Consider the following 20426-nt stretch of genomic DNA (forward strand, 5'->3'; position numbering starts at 1 on the left):
CATAATGCAATTTAGTGAGACAGTTAGAATCATATAGGCCTTTCAGCGTGATTTATTTTTGTGGAAAAAATGTGCTGGACTGGGCGGCGGTCATATTTTGTACCGCTCTGCGGTACATCTAGTTATTGTTTGGTTTTCTTTATGTAAAGCACATTGAATGACCTCTGTGTATGAAATGAGAGAGAGAGAGAGAGAGGGAAGTCACATTTTATGAGTTGGATCATTTATTTAAGGAGGCCCACTAGTGCTGTTATATTGCCACTTTGATACTAATGATAATATAATGTCTTACTCCTGGATAGACATATTATGTTGAAGGCAATGATATGATGAAGGCTAAATAGCTTTGAAAGACTCAAAGTAGACAAAATGGGTCTCGAGAGCAATGTTCACAATTTCAAACTGCCACACCTCTGGTAGGAATTATCAGCACATTTTTGTGGGGCCCATGCTCGTAATGGTTTCAAAACACTGTCTGATTTATGTTGCAATGTCACCCAAAGAATGCAAATTCTAAGAATCACAAGCAGAATTTAGGATGCAGGTGTTCTTTCTCCTTATCTTTAGAGAGAGAGAGTGGGAGAGAGAGAGAGAATTACAAAGTATTGCTATTTGATATTTGTGACAGTGTAATGTGTGGGGCCCCTAAAGACCACTCCCTCATGTTGTGAAAATGTACACTTGAGAAATCACACCACCCGATCACGCCCCCGCGGGGTCCGTCCCCGCCCATCTTTCAGCCACGTTCAAATTGCCCTGATGTATCCAAACAACGCAAATTTACTACCAGTCGGCATCCTCACTTAACCTCAGCGGCAGCGCTCAGAGTGCACAGAGCATCAGCTAACAGGAGTGGATGCAGATTTACACTTAGGCTAACTGCCAATATCACACATTTTATTTCATAGACATCGTACACAAAAGTAAACTACAACGCTGGTGAACTTTTTAATTAACTTGAATCAAATAGGTGGTAAAATTATTTGTTTCTTGTCTAACTGCAAAAACTTCAAACGGAGATGCGGTTAATAATTAATTTTCAAGTCCTGAAACGAACTTTTGTTGCGTTTTTTGTGATCACCACCATCATCAACGCCGTGAAAGGACGTAAGTAGAAATTCTGAACCCTTAGTATAAAAATGAAATCCATAATAAGAATTTTAATTAATTGTGTACAGAGTTGCCAACATATTATCTTGCATCATGTAGGCTACATCTTATAGCCTCTGTAAAGGTGGCCCAGTATCATATGGAATATTGTTCTAAATGGTCAATTTCAGTGTCATTAACTGTCCAATTATTATGCTATTGTCTGGTTTAAATTAATTATTTATACATTCTCACATTTTCTTCGTTGGTGCTCTTACCTTCTACCAGCAGGCGAGATTGTGGGGGAGGGATTACCTGAATGAATGTAGGTCAAAGTGGCCCTTATTTTAGGTCGATTTTGGATGACTAGACAAAATTCAGCAAAAGTTTGTTTTCGTGCATTAAAATATGTTGTATTAGTTAGGGCAACTTACAATTCATTTAGCGCCATATTCCATTGAGCGTGCATGCTCTCTGGCCGACAGGCATGTTAGGGTCTTGTAAAACTGCGTCCTGGAGAAATTGGCAGGTGGCAGTTACCAATTGTATGGGCGTCTACTACTCACGAAGGAAAGTAGGCTATCTGCGTCCATGCGTCACCTTGAGTCAAGATAGCGGAGGGAAAAACATGCGATAATTGCTAAATATCCTAAGCAACGCAATATAGCTGTAAGTGCGTCATGCGTAATACACCTTTTCTCCGCCACCAACCTCATTCCAGATAAACAGACACACATTACTAGGTAAACATTACTTTATTTGTCTTGTCCTCTTTTTCTAACGAGGTCTCATTCCATATGAATGGCAATGAACGCAGAGAACCAGGAACGTGTTGGAACTGGTCAAGTCCGTAAGATTTATTTTCAGTGACAACAGAGTATTGTCTGTTTCCAGCACTGTATGACAGCCTAGTCGTGGTCTCTGGGAAGCTGTTTGTTCAGTCAAACTCAGGCCCGATGTCCTTATTGTCTATTGTCCAATTGGAGAGTGTTTGCTTGTTTGACTCGATCACTCGGAAGGATGTTGTCTGTTGTCAGCCTCAGGCATACAAGAAATTAGAGAGGATTAGTTGGTGTTCTTTTTGAGACCCACTGGATGTTTAATGAATCATATGAACCAGATACTCAGAGCGAGGCACTCTGCTCTGTCCCCATACCTCTTTGTGCGGTGAAGGCCATGGACATGTTTTTGTGAGTGACCAGATTAACCTCTATAAATACCTGGTCTTTGATCTTGAGATTACACCTTCTCAAAATACACACTTGGATACAAATTTCGTTGTCTAAAATAATATTTTTGGGCTGATCCTCACTCCGCCCTTTGCCTTTCACAAAGTGGGTTTCATTATAGCAAAATATACTCAAAGATTCCAGTTTCTTTTACAGATGGTTTCCTTTCACCCTGACAATACACAGAAGTGCATTCCTTTGCTTGAGCCTTTCTAGGAAGGGAAGTCAGCCTCATTTGGGGGTTGTGGGGGCACCTCTAATGTAATGTGAGACTTTGCTTGAGCAGACACAACAGTGGAAGCTCAGAGTGGTGGGTAGTATCTGTCACTCAACATTAGCTGCTCACTGGGGCTTTATCTGACACTTAGCTACAGTTCCAGACAAGCTCACGACTTCTCTAGGCGGTACACTTGCCACTTGGCCTTGAGCTAATCTGTACACGTCACTAAGTCACAGGCAAGACCTTAGACAAGCCTCCTATCTTCATCACGTGTGACACTCATGAACATAAATTATAGTTACTCTATCTTTTGCGAGCATAGAGGTTATTATATCCACGCTCAAATATGATGGCTAACTCCCTGAACTGTCCATGCCATGATTTCTTAGAGTAGCTTGAGATAAAGGTTTGCCCTCTTCTCTAAGGGTGAGCCAGATATTGGTAAATTCTAAACTGGTAGAAATGGCTGTTCCCTGGTGGCCTGCCTGTCGTTGACACCATTGTAAACAGTCTCCACAAGATCTCCTGTATCTCCTGGATAAAGGAGATTGGGGTGAAGTTCAGGGGAAGCCAGGGGCGAGCCATGAGCAGTTAAATAGAGTGCAAACAGATGATGACTGGTAGATAGACGAGTGAGCAAATGTAGGTGCAGGTGAATGAATGGGGCCTGCGCTGAGACTGTAGAGGCGTGGAAGAGAGGCCACAGCCGTGGGCACATTCAACTCCATGGCAACCGTGGAGCTAGTGAGAGAGGGACTCATTAGTGGCCATGGGGGGGTGCAGAAGCAGGCTCTCGCCATTCACAACCATGATGAATGATGACAGCCCCCCAACACATGAGGGAAACTACATGCATTTACAAGACTGTTTCTATTCAACTCACTGTCGTTTGACCCTGATTCTTTTTTTGTTTTTGCGTACCAGGTAAATTTGTTTAGCACAACTTGAGAACTCATTTCTCCATCTCCAACCATTTTAATGTAGTGTTAGAATCTGGAGTTATGCAATATATGGGCAATTCCATGCAAAACTGTCACGCCCATAACGGCAACTAAATACCATGGCATTGGGTTGGTGTTATGGATGTGACAGTTTTGCGCGGAATTGCCCATATTCAAAATATGCCACTGTATTATTTGATGGTGCATGAGTTATAAACTGTTTGTGCCTACAATGTCCATTTACATTGTGCCCATTAATTCAGCCATTCTTCAGCTCTGGTCTACCAGCTGACACATCATATTTTTACCATGCCTCTCAAAGTCCATGGGGAACATTGGCTCCACCCCAGTCTGAGTCGTAATTATGCAGAATGTCCAGTCACAGTCGGTCCAGTTGGCAGGCGATGGTGCGATTGGTTTGCTCCTCCCTCGCCATGGATGTCAGGAGCAGGTGACCATGCCCTGGGGCCCCTGAAGTGGGATTCCCTGGGCATCGGCGTGACCCTGACATGTCCCAGGAGGGTCGGTGGCCAGTCATTACCACTCCATTCACAGCTCTCCCACCTCACTGAATATGGTGATGGGGTGGGGGACTGCATAGCAAGTCTTTGTTGATGGCTATCCATAAACATTTGGCAGGAGAATGAGACTAATCTATGCAATTCTCCTGACTTCATATCTCTTCATATTTTCTCAGGGCCTGTAATAGTCTTCTATAACACACTTCTGTATCTCAGCTGCTTGAGGAACATATGTGCCAACTGGATGTGTCCCCCCCCCCCAACCAATCTATTCCACTCCTTAACCCTTAAAGGAGTACCGTCACACCGGTGTGACTGGAATGTTGGGAAATGAACGTTCTAAAGAATATCTGGGTTCATTGAATTCAACATAGAATTTTAGAACCTTGAATTGTTGCGGAACTTAGAACGTTCAAAAACCTACACCTTTAACCCTTAAAGGTATAGGTTTTTGAACATTCTAAGTTCCGCAACAATTCAAGGTTCTAAAATTCTATGTTGAATTCAATGAATTCAATGAATTCAATTATTTGATGGTGCATGAGTTATAAACTGTTTGTGCCTACAATGTCCATTTACATTGTGCCCATTAATTCAGCCATTCTTCAGCTCTGGTCTACCAGCTGACACATCACACGGTACTCCTTTAAGGGTTAAGGGTTAACTCCAATCCCCACCTTCAACCTCAATAACTCCACACCAGCATATACACTGTTGCCTCCTGACTGCATCGACTCAAGCTAAATCAGTACCACACCAATCGACCACAAACGAGACAACCCCACCTAGACACAAACAGACATGCCTGGACATTGCGTGGGCAGCCATATGGTTGTACTCAGGGATGAGCTGAGATTTAGCTGTGGTGTGGTGGTGGGACTGGCAGTCCTTGTAAACAGGCCTGTGTTGATATGTCAGAGTGGAAGGGGCAGGTTGCTCACCGCACAAGATCATTCTGTCTTATCTGCACTGGGGTAGCTGAACTCTACGCACTGTTATCACACTGTTGCCTGTGAGATTGTGTGCTGTGTGTTTGAACTGCCAAGTTCCATGGAAAAGGGAAGATATGTGAGAGCACTGATAGTTTGGGATAACCATGGGGTGTGAGTTGATAAAGTCATAAAACACCACTTGGTAAGGTGATAAAGCCCTGCATCATAAACATATCCTCCTGAAAGAGTAATTTCTTTTATCATATTTCTTGGGTAGTCAATGGTTCGATAATGACTTAAGCCCCTTGTAATCTTTTTATTTGACAGAGACAGTCACATGTGACACCAAGCACTTTCAGTGTGGTAATGGCAAGTGCATCCCCCTGAGGTGGGCGTGTGACGGCACGGACGACTGTGGTGATGGCACTGACGAGCTGCCAGCTGTCTGCAGTGAGTGTCCTCACCTCTGTCGCAGAACATGAGCAATATTATATGAGCAATATAATTTGAATACAGTTATTCATTAGTGGTGAAATATATAAGATATGTATATATATATATATATATATATATATATATATATATATATATATATATTTGACAAATATATGTATAATATATAACAAATGTATAATATATATATATGACAAATTCTGACTATACATTTGCAACACACATATTCACATTACAACTCACAGCACTCCAGAAGTCTTTGATTTAGCCTACATACATTTGTGATTAGCTTCCTCACACTTTTGCTAATTTCATCATTCATGGAGTGCATAAGTATAACTACATGCCATACAGAGCCTATGCGTTACACAGTTACAGAACTGGGAATAGAGGTCCTCTTTCTCACATTCCCTTTGCTGTATCTCCCCCAGTGGCCAAGACGTGCAGGTCAACAGAGTTTAGCTGCGGTGGGCGGCTCAACCAGTGTGTGCCCACTCTGTGGCTCTGTGACGGCAAAGCTGACTGTGATAACGCTGCTGACGAGGAAGGATGTGGTGAGTGGCTGCTGACCTCCCTCAACTCCCTTTTGGCATCAATGAGATTATCAGCCTAATCAATGACATTTATATCGTGTTGGAAAAAATTGTTTTATTTCAAATCCTGAGATTTACTGTGTAATGTAGAAGTTTTGTACGCACAACCCCGGAAAATATAGAGACAGTATATATTTTTTGGCTTTTTTTTATGCCTTTAATGTGACAGGACAGTAGAGAATGACAGGAAGCGAGTGGGAGAGAGAGTCAGGGTGGGATCCGGAAAGGACCACAGGGCGGGAATCGACCACCGGGTCGCCGGCGTACGGTGCAGGTGCCCCAGCCAGTTGCGCCACAGCTGGGGCCGAGACACCTTTTCAATGATCTGCTCCCTCATTGACTCCCCTCTGTGTCTGTGTTCTCTCCCAACCCAACCTCACCCGCTGCCAGCTCCAAAGCAGTGCACCAACAACGAGTTCCGATGCCCCAGTGGCCAGTGCGTCTCGGCGTCCTTTGTATGCGACGAGGAAGCCGACTGCGACGACGGCGGCGACGAGGCGTCCTGCCCGGCCGCCACCTGCAGCTCGATCTCCTTCCGCTGCAAGAACTCGCAGTGCGTGCCCCGCCTGTGGGTCTGCGACGGCGACGCCGACTGCACCGATGGCTCGGACGAGGCCCCCGAGACGTGCGGCACGCAGCCCAAGCCGCCGCCCACCCGGCCCTGCACCGCCCAGGAGTTCCACTGCGGCAGCGGCGAGTGCGTCCACAAGAGCTGGAGGTGCGACGGCGGAGACGACTGCCTGGATCGCTCGGACGAGAGCAACTGCAGTGAGTGAAGACCTCTCTGTGTCTAAAGATGACCTGATGACCAGAGGGACCGATACTCAGTTCAGTTAAGCATTAGGACTGGCATTAGTTGGTCATAGTAGTGGAGTCAGGTAGTCTGTCGGTCGGCTGCATGGTCGGCTAGACCATGCACGTCTTTTTAGTCAAGACTGCCCACTCCAGCTGCAGTGGTTCTGTTTCTTTGTTTTGACACTTTCCTGTCATATCCTGTGAGACCTGAAGATCTTCCCAAACTAGAGCTTTGATGTTTTCTGTTCTTAAATATTTTCTTCAGACTGAAATGTTCAGACGATTCAGACAAGAATTTTAATTTACATTCAGACACTCAGACAAGATTTGTTTTAAACATTTAGGCTTTTCCAAGTGATAAACTATAAAGATGGGGATAAAATACCATGCTAGATAGAGAATGGATAAGATAAAGGATGAAAGTCATACTCGTCTCACCTCTCTGCTCTGCCTTTAGCACACACCACCTGCCGCCCAGACGAGTTCCAGTGTGGAGATGGAACCTGCATCCATGGCAGCCGTCAGTGTAACCACGTCTATGACTGCAAAGACATGAGTGATGAGATGGGCTGTGTCAATGGTACGCACCTCTTCTCTACTCTCACCAACCTCTTCATACACAGCTCACGCCATGCTTAATTACTAGGATTACTAATTTTCATGTACTAGATCAGTGGAAATATTAATCTATTTCAAGATTCAGATTTCAGTGGTTTTTAAACCAAATGTGAAATATCTGTGTATACAGATGTGATGATGAGGATTTTTGACTTTTTTGCACATTTCTCCCTCACGATCCTCTCTCATTATGCACAGGAGTGCCTCTGCGTTAGCCAACACACAATTCCTGATCTTTCAGTGTCTCACTTCCCTCTCTCTCCTCTCTTTCTCTCTATCTCTCTCTCCATCTCTCTCTCCTCTCTTTCTCTCCATCTCTCTCTCCTCTCTCTCTCTCCATCTCTCTCTCCTCTCTCTCTCTCCATCTCTCTCTCTCTCTGTGCCTCTGCTCTTCTCCGGCAGTCTCCCACTGCGTGGCCCCGTCCAGGTTCAAGTGCCGCAGTGGGGAGTGCATCAGCATGGAGAAGGTGTGCAACAAGCAGCGCGACTGCAGGGACTGGTCCGACGAGCCGCTCCGAGAGTGCGGTGAGTAGCTCCCCAGGCAGCAGATCAGTGTCTGGATTAAGCTCTGATCAATGTCTGGATCAGGCCCTGATCAATGTGCAGAGCCGGTTTCTCCGGTGCTTGTCCATACAGAGACCAGTGACAGTAGTTCAGCCCACAGCTATAGCCAGCAGCCCACAAGAAGATTTTCAGAAAACAAAGAAGCCCACACACACCAGGCATGGACGTTAGCAGTAGTCTGTGGCTCATGGCCAGTGGAATTGCTGGGAGAGTTAAAATGACTGGCTGCATTCGGTCACAGATTATGCAGTGTCATTCTGACAGGTCTTGATTTATTGGACTGGGACTGGAGGAGTCTGTTTACACTGTGTTTCCAGGCATAGGCAGTGATATCATATGGCATTTTGTCTCCTATGCAGATACCAACGAGTGCCTGTACAACAATGGAGGGTGCTCACATATTTGCAACGACCTGAAGATTGGATATGAGTGTATGTGTCCCTCTGGTTTCCGTCTAGTGGACAAGAAACGCTGTGAAGGTCAGTCTCCCAAGTGCTTGAGGATTCTCACACATACTCTCACGCAGGCACCAAATATGATTTGCACATTTCATATGGATTTCGGTCAGAGACAAAGGGGCAATTCAGATGAGACCATTCAGATGGACACTCTTTTAAACTAAATACTTGCATCACAGCTAGATATTTTTTTAGTGAGGTCATTGGTCAGGACCAGAGACTGGACATCTGACCCTTGCACTTGGGTTGTGTTTACTTTTTTGTGGGCAGGCACCAAAATGAATGGCCCTCTATGGGAGAAGGCACAGCATAAAAGTACATGCAGTGCTTTGTACACACAATGTACCCTCACCCTTCTGACTCAACATTGTCAAACTATTGCCTGATTTTGGTAGGTTAAATGTAACCATGGCCCTGTTTCGAACTCTACACAGATATCGATGAATGTGCCAACCCAGACGTGTGCAGCCAGATTTGCATCAACCTGGTCGGTAGCTACAAGTGTGAATGTAAAGAGGGCTATCAGATTGACCCCTCCACCAAAGCCTGCAAAGCCACTGGTAGGTGACACCATAAGGCCTTCCATGTTACATTACTTACACTGTACTGTAATGGACTGTAATTGATACTAACACCAAAGATCTTTGATTACTAGCTCCGCTTTAACCGTCTCTGCTAACACTACACGGCCATGCTACTTGGTGCATGCAATTACTTAATAACTCACAATGTTGAGTTTGTAATCCAATTGTGTTGGGGATCTGGCAGGTACGGTGGCCTACCTGTTCTTTACCAATCGCCATGAGGTGAGGAAGATGACGCTGGACCGCAGCGAGTATGTCCGTGTCATCCCTCGGCTGAAGAACGTGGTGGCTCTGGATATGAATGTGGCCTCCAAGGAGATCTTCTGGTCTGACATTTCCCATAAGAAGATCTACAAGTAAATATCTTATTACCTTATTGTCCTTCATCTTCTTCAATAAGACATGAAATGTAATTTTTGCAATGTCTGTGACAAAATCCAGATTTTTTATCTGTGGTCTTTCTTCTGTCACCTTACATCCTAGAACCTCCATGGACACAGCCTTAGATTCCTCCAAACACAGCGTGGTCATTGGCGAAAGTATCGATGCGCCTGAAGGCCTTGCTGTGGACTGGGTCCATGGGACCATCTACTGGACCGATAGCCTCCGTGGCTCCATCTCCGTGGCGACAGTCGATGGAAGTCGTCGAAAAACCCTCTTCAAGGAGGGCCTGGCCAAGCCTCGTGCCATTGTGGTGGATCCAATTCGCAAGTAGGTTCCATGAAAACCTCCAAATCTCATTTGACAGGGACATTGAATGAAGATAACGCTCAGCTATCAGCAGAGATTTGATTGATTTGATTTCTTTCCAGCTTAGTCCACACACAGATATTCTCCCACCCCATATTTTGTGTTTGTCAGCCTTTGCTAGTTTGCCTTATTCTTTCAGCTACAAGGCAGAGCAAACAAGTGTTATCAGCACAGGTCAAGCCAGATTATAGCATGAATTTACTCTTGCCCCCGTGACTCCCAAACTCTGCCTATTTTTAACATACGTGGGAATGTGCCATTTGTATTTGTGCTTCCCAGCTTCATGTACTGGACTGACTGGGGAAATCCTGCACGGATTGAGAAGGCAGGCTTGAATGGAGGGGACCGCAGTGACCTGGTGGTGGATGACATAGTGTGGCCCAATGGCATCACCCTTGGTGAATATTCATTTAGATTGGTGCTGCCTTGCCACACTGAACCAATCCAAACCACATACGGATACCACTGACTGACCCTGCACTCATTTAGTCATCACTTCTAAGCATCCTTTGGCTGTTATCATTGTCAGATGGAATAAACTAGATCTGGTCTCACGATGTCTTGCTCTCCTGTCCCCTCTTTAGACTTGCTGAACCAGCGTCTGTACTGGGTGGACTCAAAGCTGCACACCCTTTCCAGTATTGATATCCAGGGAGGTGGCCGTCGCACCCTCATCGTAGACAAGCAGAGGCTGGCCCATCCCCTCAGCGTCGCTGTGTTTGAGGTGAGCAGGGTGTCTTTGTCCTTTCAGATATGCTTCCATCTATAACTATGAACCTCCATTTATATCCACCTGATTCCTGAAACCTACTATGCTGCATTACGAGTACAAGTCTCAGTGTCCAGTGGGATGCTGTATGACTGATGAACTCCCTGTGAACCCATGTGTCATTTCCTGTTGGTCACAGGAGAAAGTCTTCTGGACAGACGTCAACCAGAACGCCATCCTGAGTGCCAACCGTGTCACAGGCAGGGACATCACCCCAGTGGCAGAACACCTGACATCACCTGAGGATGTTGTGCTGTACCATAACCTCAAGCAACCCACAGGTATGGAGCTATATGTGTAGCTTTATGTGATATATTACACATCCATACAACCATGTTACAAGCATCCTTTGATATAATATACTCATTGAAAAAGGAAATGATGCAGAAGAACAGTAATGATTCAACTCTCTCTGTAATCTCAGGTATTAATTGGTGCCGAGGGAGCAATGGAGGGTGTGAGTTCCTGTGTCTAGCTGCTCCACAGGTGTCCAGATACTCTCCAAAGTATACCTGTGCCTGTCCTGACCACATGGTTCTGGCTAAAGACATGAGAAAGTGTGTTCCAGGTAAGTCAGTTTTGATGCCTCTTACAGAAGCAACCTGGAAGACCTCCCAGATGTCAATCTCTTCCAGATCTCACTCTTGACTTTGTGATCGTTTTCTTCCATGCAGCTCCAGTGACTGTGCCACCTCCCGTTGAGCCCAATGTTACTGAACCACCTCCCGTTGAGCCCAAAGTGTCTGTGTCACCTCCTGTGCAGCCCAAAGTTCCAGTCACCAGTCGCGCACCACCCCTTAAAGTCAGAACCACTGGCCAGCCTGCACCTCCAGCCAGACCCACCCAGCCAGAGAGACCAAAAGTCCCTGAGACCGCTACAGAGGTCCCTGCCACCACTCAACCAGGTATGACAGGAGACTGAATGCTCCTGAAGAGATTCAGTTGCTCATATTTGGTTGGATTTCAGTTCCTTTTGGTATGAAAGCAACATAGTGATCTAAAAACTGTTAAAATGCGATAAGCGAGTTTCTTCTTTGCTGATATACATTCTCTCCATATTGCAGACAAACCAAATGGAGTAGCAGTAGTCGTTCCTGAGAAAGCTCCCTCAAATTCCATGACCCTCTACATCGCAATGCCAATAGGTAGGATATTGACTGCTCAAAGCCATATTATTGGACTCTCCAAATATTGGACTTCAAAAGTCTGCCCAGCACAAACTCAAAAATATTCTCTCATGGTTTCTCCTAAAGCGCTCGTATGTCTAGTGGCTTTCGGCTTCGGGGCCATGTACCTGTGGAGACACTGGAAGCTGAAGAACACCAATACTATTCACTTTGACAACCCTGTGTACCAGAAGACCACGGAAGACCAAGTCCACATATGCCGAAACAATTCAGACGGCTACATTTATCCTGTTGTAAGTGACATTGCATTGCAGATCTTTGACCTTTGGCCAGAAGTGCTGCGCTAACTGCTAGCCAGTGTATCAGTCATAGCCTTGCTAACAGATGCATTTTGTTCCAGCGGCAGGTAGTCAGCCTGGACGATGAGATGCCTTGATGTCTGCATTGGTGACCATGTCTGTCAGTGGAAATGAGGCGGGATGAAGATCAAAGCCATGATTTATATGGAGGTTCTTGGAGGTCCTTTTCTTTCTAAGCTTCTTGGAAAGAGGGAACAACATATCCAGTTTTATTGCAGACCCACCATGACCAAAATACTGTGAACATTACTTTAGGATGACAGCCATAAATTACCCCTACAGGGTACTTGGGGCAGGGCCTTCGGTCAATGTAGCAGTCCCTGATTGATAGGACAGGGCCTATTGTGTCCCCATGGGGACATTAAAGCAAATTGTGTCGTTCCATGTTTCAACGTTTCGTCCCCCTCAGCTTGAAGAAGACCTCAAATGTTCTAGGTTCTAGATGTTTTTGTTTAATGCACAAATCAGTGGGAAGCAATACCAGTCTGGTATCTAGATGTGAATACATTTAGGATTTTGTGAAGTGTTTGTGTGTGTGTGTGTGTGTGTGTGTGTGTGTATGTGTGTGTTTGTGTGTATGTCTGTCTGGGTGTGTGTGTGTGTGTGTGTGTGTGTGTGTGTGTGTGTGTGTGTGTGTGTGTGTGTGTGTGTGTGTGTGTGTTACTATGGAACCACTTTTACAAGGAGCCCGTTGAAAGCCCTGTAGTTCCCTGAGAAGTGAGGAGAAGAGAATGTAGACCATGCATTTGCGTCCAGTACACCTGGAATGCTTTAATATGCTTCTTAGAGTGTATTGTGCACTACCTCTACCTTACGAAAGCAAGGTCTTGAACTGCCTCAAGGCAGATATAGTTGTATATGTAAAATACAAACCACATGAAACCCGTAAGAGCGAACACTAGTTTGAATGTTTTTCAATGGCTAGCTAAGTCCAACCCACAGGCTAAACTGACAAATAGGCTTCACTGGATTTTTACTTGCCTCAACAAAACAAAGTGCCAATAAGCTATTCTGTCTGTGCCTTGATTTAAATGCAGTTTACTTTGGCTAGGGAGCATTCCACCTTTTGTGTTGTATTTATACGTAATATATCACATTGTCTGTGGAGTGCTGGTAGGGATAGTTCAAATGCAGGTCAATGCAGTGATTTAAATGGTGCTAATCTGCGTTTCGTGTTTGTGCAATCTAATTGTTTAGATGGTACAGTGTCTCAGGTGGTCCATCCACACCGTCCTTAAATCTAAAGTTGAGTCCATAGGGAATTCCCTAGTTCCTATTTGTTCTGATCTTTTTACAGTTTGGTTAATATGGAGATTTATCAATATGTTCATTTTTGGTTGAGTGTGCTTTTAGACAAAGCAATAACATTCCTTAAATTTGAAAATTATAGCATAGTTGTACTTGTTTTTTTGTAATGCAAGGAAACTGAGCACTTAATTCTGCACGACATATGTATCTGATTTGCCAAATGCAGAAAAATCACAGTGTTGTGAAGTGGAACCTCCATAAATCTCCAATTAAACTACATTAGAAGATGCCCATAGGGCTGTCTGTTCATCACAGTAGCCAGAGTGTGTGAAAGCGTTACACACATTGCTTTGTGAGATTGTGAGAAAGAGGGCAGGATGTCCATAGTCTGTAAATGCTTTACCCTCACCATTTTAGTGGTGTTTTGGTGAGACGTTTTGTATGTACATATATTTTATGGCCAAAAGGGAGTGCGAAAACCATTTCACTTTTTTAACCAGCTAGATATCGGTAATTATTGTCAACCTTCAGATTACAGTTATTTTTCTGTGTATTTGTAAATATGTTTTTCTGTAAATACTTACAAATGTTTGTGCTTCATCCCTGCCCCCCTGTTGTACATTGAAAAACATGCTCCAAAAAGGCCTCCTGTATATTTATTTGAAAACACAGACTATATAAAAATATGTCCAAATTGGCTAATGGCATTTCCATCACCTTCTAATTGGAATTAAGATCAGTCATTAAGATGAGTCATGACAATGTTAAAAACATTTTAATCACTGTTGTTTTTGTGAAATCACTTTTATATAAACTGACTGTCATAACATCATTTGTGAAATACCTCCATGTTGTATTTTCAAATGACTGAAAAAACAAATCTGTACAGTTTACCCTCAGTTGTTTACACAGCAAACTATCCAAGCAAATTTTGTCTGATTAAAATGATACATTTCAGTGAAGGCATTCTTTTCTACAGTGCTCTCGTCTGTCTGTAAATCATACCAGGAGTTGATATTTATGTCACATATTGGTCAGACTAACATTGTAAATACAGAAATTCCAGGTGTGTTTGTGAAATCCGAAACTGTGTGATGTAAAACTATAAAAATGTGTTAAAAAATCTGTCTGACTCTGTTTCCATTCAATTCCAAATAGGTAGTCTTGTTTTTTTTTTATTGAAAATCTCTTCTATAAACCCATAACAGTCAAAATGATGGTTTAACACAACTTAATGTATTCCAACAATCATTTGCTAAAATCATTAAAATAATCAAATATAGTTGTCAGGGCATGCATTTGAGAATTGGCTGTACTGATCAAACGTTGTGGGTTGTGTCGTCTTTATAGTGATCTTTGACATGTGCTGGTGAATAGATGTAGTTGAATGTTGGTGAATGCTTGGATATGGTCAGGGTAAACATTGTGAAGAAGTCCATTGAATAAAAAATGAAGAGACCTACTTGACTGTTCACATAATTTCATTGTGTTCTCAGTATAAAACTAATAACCTATAGTCAAGCTTTGATTAGCACTCCCGTAGATGTCACACAGTATAGGCTTTATTACCCAGCTGTGTTGAGCATATATGTCTTCCCTGATGATTGCAGTCCAATGTATTGCTATCTGCTCTGCTGTCCATTGTTCAGTTGTGAAAGATACAAGACGTGTTTGGAAAATGCTCAATAGTTTTATTTGACAGTGAACTTAATTGAATGTATATGATTCGGGTCACTTTAAATACTTGAGTTACTATACTCAAATTAAATCTTTGTTTTAGCTTTTAAAGGATTAAATAAAAAAAAATAAGATAATAAGTATCATCAAATATTTTGTTAGTTTGACCATTCAGGTTTACAAGTAACATCTGTTAATATAAGCTCCCAGAAACTTTTTCATCCTTCACCCTGAAGGTCAACAGTAGGACAGCTTTTTACACAACTTCATTTAAATTATCTGAACAAGTGACAATTCATTGAATGCAATCTTTTGCTTGATCACTGCGGTTTTTGCCTGTTTACCTCTTGCTCAGATAGCCACCAAGAAGTAGTTCATTCTGTGTTCAGTGCTTCTCCTCATCAGAAGAGCCTGATCAGCTGGAGACTTCGCTCACTGCCTTGCACAACAGACAGACTGAGAAAGTCATTTGTCCCCAGGGCCATTGAACTGTTCAATGCTTCACTTAAGGGAAGAGGAGAGATAGACTTCTCTGCATAGTCTGTCTGCCTCTTCACCCCCTCCATGTTTGGATACCGTCTGTCCACTAGCCACTTTTACCACTGTCTTTCTGCCTCACTGTTTGCGTGCTATATTAGCACATTAGCACATATGTATAACCCCTCTCTCCATGCCACAGCCGAACTGTGGCCATACTTATACCTTTTCTTAAAATAGTTAAATATATAGATATATAGACTTTACTTTACTTTATTTATGCATTGTTGCACTGTTGGACTTACTCATTTGCACTATCACCATGACCACTATCACCATTGCACTATCACTATGACACACATTCACACAGAGCACCTTACCTTACCTTACTATGCACAGAGAATCACAGGCTCAGTCCCTGCCTCAGTCATTGCAAGCGCCTCTGATTGATTAATCACCACTATGTGGATACTGTTTTTAGAATTGATTTAGATTAAGTGTTAGTTAGTATAATTTGTATTTTAGTATATTTAGCATATTCTTTATCTTCTACTGTCCTTATTGCTTAGTTGTGTTTTTATATAATATACTTTAATTACTCTTTCTGCTGTTAAAGAATGTGTTTGTGTTGTCTGTATGCTGCTGAGACCTTGAATTTCCCCTGGGGATCAATAAAGTATCTATCTATCTATCTATTGACTAAAAATGATTTAATGCTCTTTAAGGTCAGTCACTAACTGTTACGGGCATCGACTGCTGTTATGCTAGTATGTACAACAGATGCTTTCGTTTAAAGTGATTTTAGAGTATAGAACGGTATGCTTTTTATCTATGCTTCTGCCCCTGGACATAAAACCATGACCCCCAGTGTTGATAACACCGTGGTCTCACAGAAACTGTCCACATTGCACGGAAACAACCATTTAAGACCTAAATCCTTGTGTACCCATTATTAAAAAAAATGTGAAAGCTGGCTTCAAATAACAGCCTACAGTACATTATCAGTTCTCGGTCAGTTTTAACCCCACCTGTCAAACCTTCGTATCTCTTATGACCTTGAAGAATCCTGATGTATTGGAGCGATTTAGAGTGCCTTGAGTCCCTCCCTGGGCAGGGGCTTGTACCTGACAAGTGGGTGCAGCCGGCCCCAACTCCACCTGAGCACCTAGGCTTATCGGACACATGGGCTGTCTCACGTTTCTGGCACTCCACAGAGGCTGCTGGGGAGCTGGCCACAGCAACAGCACATGGTCAGAGAAAATAGGTCTCTGGTCACCTGCAGCTCCAGGGCAGTGGTCTGTGGGCGTCTGCAGACGCCACCTCAAAGTTCAAGGCTATTGGAGGGAGATGTGTGATAAACCAGTAAAGCAAAGGTAAACACTTTCTCTCTCTCTCTCTCTCTCTTTCTCTCACACACACACACCCATACACACACACACACACACACACACACACACACACACACACACACACACACACACAAATGCTTTTATTTGGATCTGAATGGCAAAAGGAAAACAAGATCACACATACCCATTCTCTCTCTCTCACACACACACACACACACACACACACACACACACACACACACACACACACACACACACACAGACACAGACACAGACGCAGACACACACACACACACACACACACACACACACACACACACAGTATGCAAACACATATATTCCTGTTGTCATGGTTGCTGTTACAGTGTACTGCAAATTGATTTATTATACCCATAAAAAACACATATTCATTTGTGCCACTGTTAGTGTTCTACATTTTTTAATCATTGGCTAATACATGACTGCTGTTGTTAGTAGCAGTGTGTGCTTTAAATGGTATTGATTACCGATAAAATAGTGCATTAACATACACTGGAAACATCAAGGAAAATGACACAAAGTGTCCCACATTGTTTGTCTTTCTCAGCATGACACGGGAGTTTAGTGAATCACAGGCTTTTACATCATCAATAATTAACCAATAACACAAGACCATTTCTACGAAGCACATTGAAGGCCACACGTCATGGTAATATTTTTGTGATCACACTGTACCAATCTAGACATTTCACCTTGTCGTTATCTCCAAGTGACAAATATTTTTTTGCATGAGAGCCCCTAGTGTAGTAATAAGCAGGACCCCTCCCCAAGTACCTGCTGGCACCAGTCCCTGTCAATGGGCCTCTCTGACAAAGACACCGCCCTCTGTGTGTGTCCGTCAGGTGTCACAGACCCACAGGATGGATTTACAAAGCTGGGAATGTCATGAACACAGCATTGTGGGCTACCTGGCCACAATGAAACACGAATATTAAGCTTCAGTACATGGTAAAATGGCACCTAATCTGCACTTGATAACTACAGTGCATTCTCCTCCAAGCACTTTGGGATGCCTGGAGCCATAGCATACAGTGTCCCCAAATATGCTGTTGCACTCCAATCTAAGCCATTATACACCCCCAAAACTGTGTTATGCCCCCCCCCCACACACACATGCACACATATTGCTGTATGAACACTACAATAGATAAAATTTAGTTATTTGTTATACCAACAGTGCCACAGAGTGATTTGAGGAAAGAGGACTGATGCAGACTAATTTTTTTTGGCATTAGTAATTAAACAATATCGGTTAGTCTATAATCTCCCTCCCCTACTACGCAGCCAAAATGGCAATCATTCAGGGTGAAAAGCGTCCATATACTTTCAGTGCTCTTTTTAATCATAATTATCAGTGTGAATGCACTTATGTGAATGAATACGCAGTGCTAGTGCCCAACAAAAAGATTTACACACTATTATTGTGTATAAAAAAACATTACATTAAAAAGGTAAAACAGTACTTTGGAAAAAACTTAGGCTTTTGATTTCCCACCAAAAGAGACTATCTGTGTCTGTAACAAAAGCTCTAGGACTGTGTGAGGGTGCTATTGTAGCCATTGCTGATCTGTCACTAGTATTTAAGATGAGGCCTGCCCATAGAGGGCAGTGGAAATGGGGCCCCTGCGAGAGAAAGAGAGAATTAGCACCGGGCCAGATGAGGAGGCAGAGAGTCCATGGCCCCCGTGAGCACGCAAACAGAGCCTGCGGAATGAGGCCATGGGACGTGTTCCAGCTATATACCAGCGATTCAATCTGAGTAGGTTAGACTGACTGAGCTGATGCAACCCCTCCTTCCGATGTCCCCACTCCAGGAATTTAGATTGTTTAATCACTCTGTCATTTTGTGAATGATTCTGGGATCAGATATGCACACAAATCCACTCTTCTCTTGTGTGTTTCAAAAATTCCAATTTGAGCTTATGTCTTTGTGTCACAGGTTTCTTTATAATCCAATATAACTAGAATACTCAACTAGTTATAGTGTCATTCAGTGCCACCTCTCTTAATCAGCGTCAAGCCCAATCCCTAGGTGTTTATAACCACGGCCCTGTATCACTAAAACTTAATCTGGGGCAAAGGAAAACCACCTCAACTGCAGGTTAGCGGCCACATCAAAGCCGTCATTAATGTAGCACACTCTGCACTCTGAACCTCTTTACTGTGTGCTTTGCGTTGCTGCCAACTCTATAAGTGTAGGGTGGAAATATTTACATTTCCCAGAGATTGCAAGAGGGGATTCAGGGATAGAGGCCAGTGAAGGACACTTGCCATTGCATGGCAACAGATGTTCAGCAGCTGCATTACTGTCCACTGAGGAAGCGTATACCACAAGACAACATTGCGTTTAGACTATATAAACAATACATTTAGTGCTTCAGGACATTTTTAAATAGAAGCAGAGGCCTCCCATCAAACACATTTTCTCCTCTTTTTTGCATGAGGTCAGTCTAGTATGGCCCAGATTTTGATGTTTATCTGTAGGCATTCAATAGAGGTTCCAAACAAATGTGACAAAACCTAAGTCAATGTCAGACTACGGTAATTTACCTTACATAAATGCCTACATGCTGTGCTTCTAACACATCAGACACAAGTCCCATAACCCCCCCCCCCCCCCCCCCCCCCCCACACACACCCCACCCCCGAGCCTCCAACTTCATAAAAATGTCAGGGCCCTTACTCCCCCAGAGCCTCCTCTAAGCCCCATGAAATCCTAGTGGTCCAAGCTTCCCAGAATGATATTAGGGGGGGAAAGGGGGGAAAAAACTTGAACAAGGTTCTATAAACATGCTTCCTGCGTCAGCTCCCCTCTGTGCATTGGGATATGTTATTATTTGACAGGCCTCCTTATGGGCTGCAATGTAAATAGACCCAAGGAGGAGATTCTAATAATCTAATCTCATCTGCTGTATGGGAGCTACAGTATTTATGGAGGGGAAATGACTATGAGCAATACTGCTAATCTACAAAGCAAACAAAATAGCTGTGGAAATCATCACAAGATACGGATGAGAGATAAAGGAATGATGGGTGGGTCTTTAAAATGTTATCCGTCTTTATACTCAAGTGTACACGCCGTGAATAGATCATTGTGCAAAAACCAGCATCATCTTAACTGCTCCACATGTCTGACATTTGTGTGACAGGAAGAGACTATAACTCACTTTGGATTTCCCCCCAAAAGAAAACTACCAGTTCAAGCATGTTCACTGTATTCCTGCCACATTATTGTGGAGATTAGAGTTCATTACTAAGAAACAATGAAATAAGAGTTAGTCACACACATAGGCCTCCTTGAACTTGTGTTAAAATGCATGTACAGCTCCTGGAAGCACTGACTATGGAGTGAGCTTCTGGCTTAGCCAGGAAGAATCTCACCACTCATTTCACTTCTAGTCACGTCTCTTTCTGAACATGATGAGTTGCTCCTCTTTCCTTCCCGCCTTAGGTGTCAGACACTGCACTTATGTGCAAGTTCAACAGTTTCCTGACCGTGGGTCAAATAGGATCCTCTGAAGATCCTGACACTGAAGTGGTGCTCATCCACACAGTTTTAGAGTTACAATCCAGATCTGACCTACAGGGAGAGACTGAATTTCCATTTCCATTTCAGCTCCAGTACTTTCTCATA

At 43.4% G+C, this 20426-nt stretch overlaps 1 protein-coding gene across 1 annotated transcript; it reads left to right on the top strand.

The window, feature by feature from the left end:
* Positions 1-790: 790 nt before the first annotated feature.
* Positions 791-14712, top strand: ldlra (low density lipoprotein receptor a). Its single transcript, XM_042086621.1, has 18 exons — positions 791-1107; positions 5260-5382; positions 5817-5939; positions 6369-6746; positions 7231-7353; positions 7794-7916; positions 8315-8434; positions 8848-8973; positions 9182-9353; positions 9481-9708; positions 10027-10145; positions 10332-10471; positions 10656-10797; positions 10941-11084; positions 11191-11421; positions 11581-11661; positions 11770-11936; positions 12044-14712. Exons 1-18 carry the CDS (start codon positions 1020-1022, stop codon positions 12077-12079), a joined length of 2664 nt encoding a protein of 887 aa, XP_041942555.1. The 5' UTR covers positions 791-1019; the 3' UTR covers positions 12080-14712.
* Positions 14713-20426: the final 5714 nt, after the last annotated feature.

The sequence above is a fragment of the Alosa sapidissima genome, chromosome 3 (genome assembly GCF_018492685.1).
Source record: "Alosa sapidissima isolate fAloSap1 chromosome 3, fAloSap1.pri, whole genome shotgun sequence".
In the NCBI taxonomy this organism is placed as follows: domain Eukaryota; kingdom Metazoa; phylum Chordata; class Actinopteri; order Clupeiformes; family Clupeidae; genus Alosa; species Alosa sapidissima.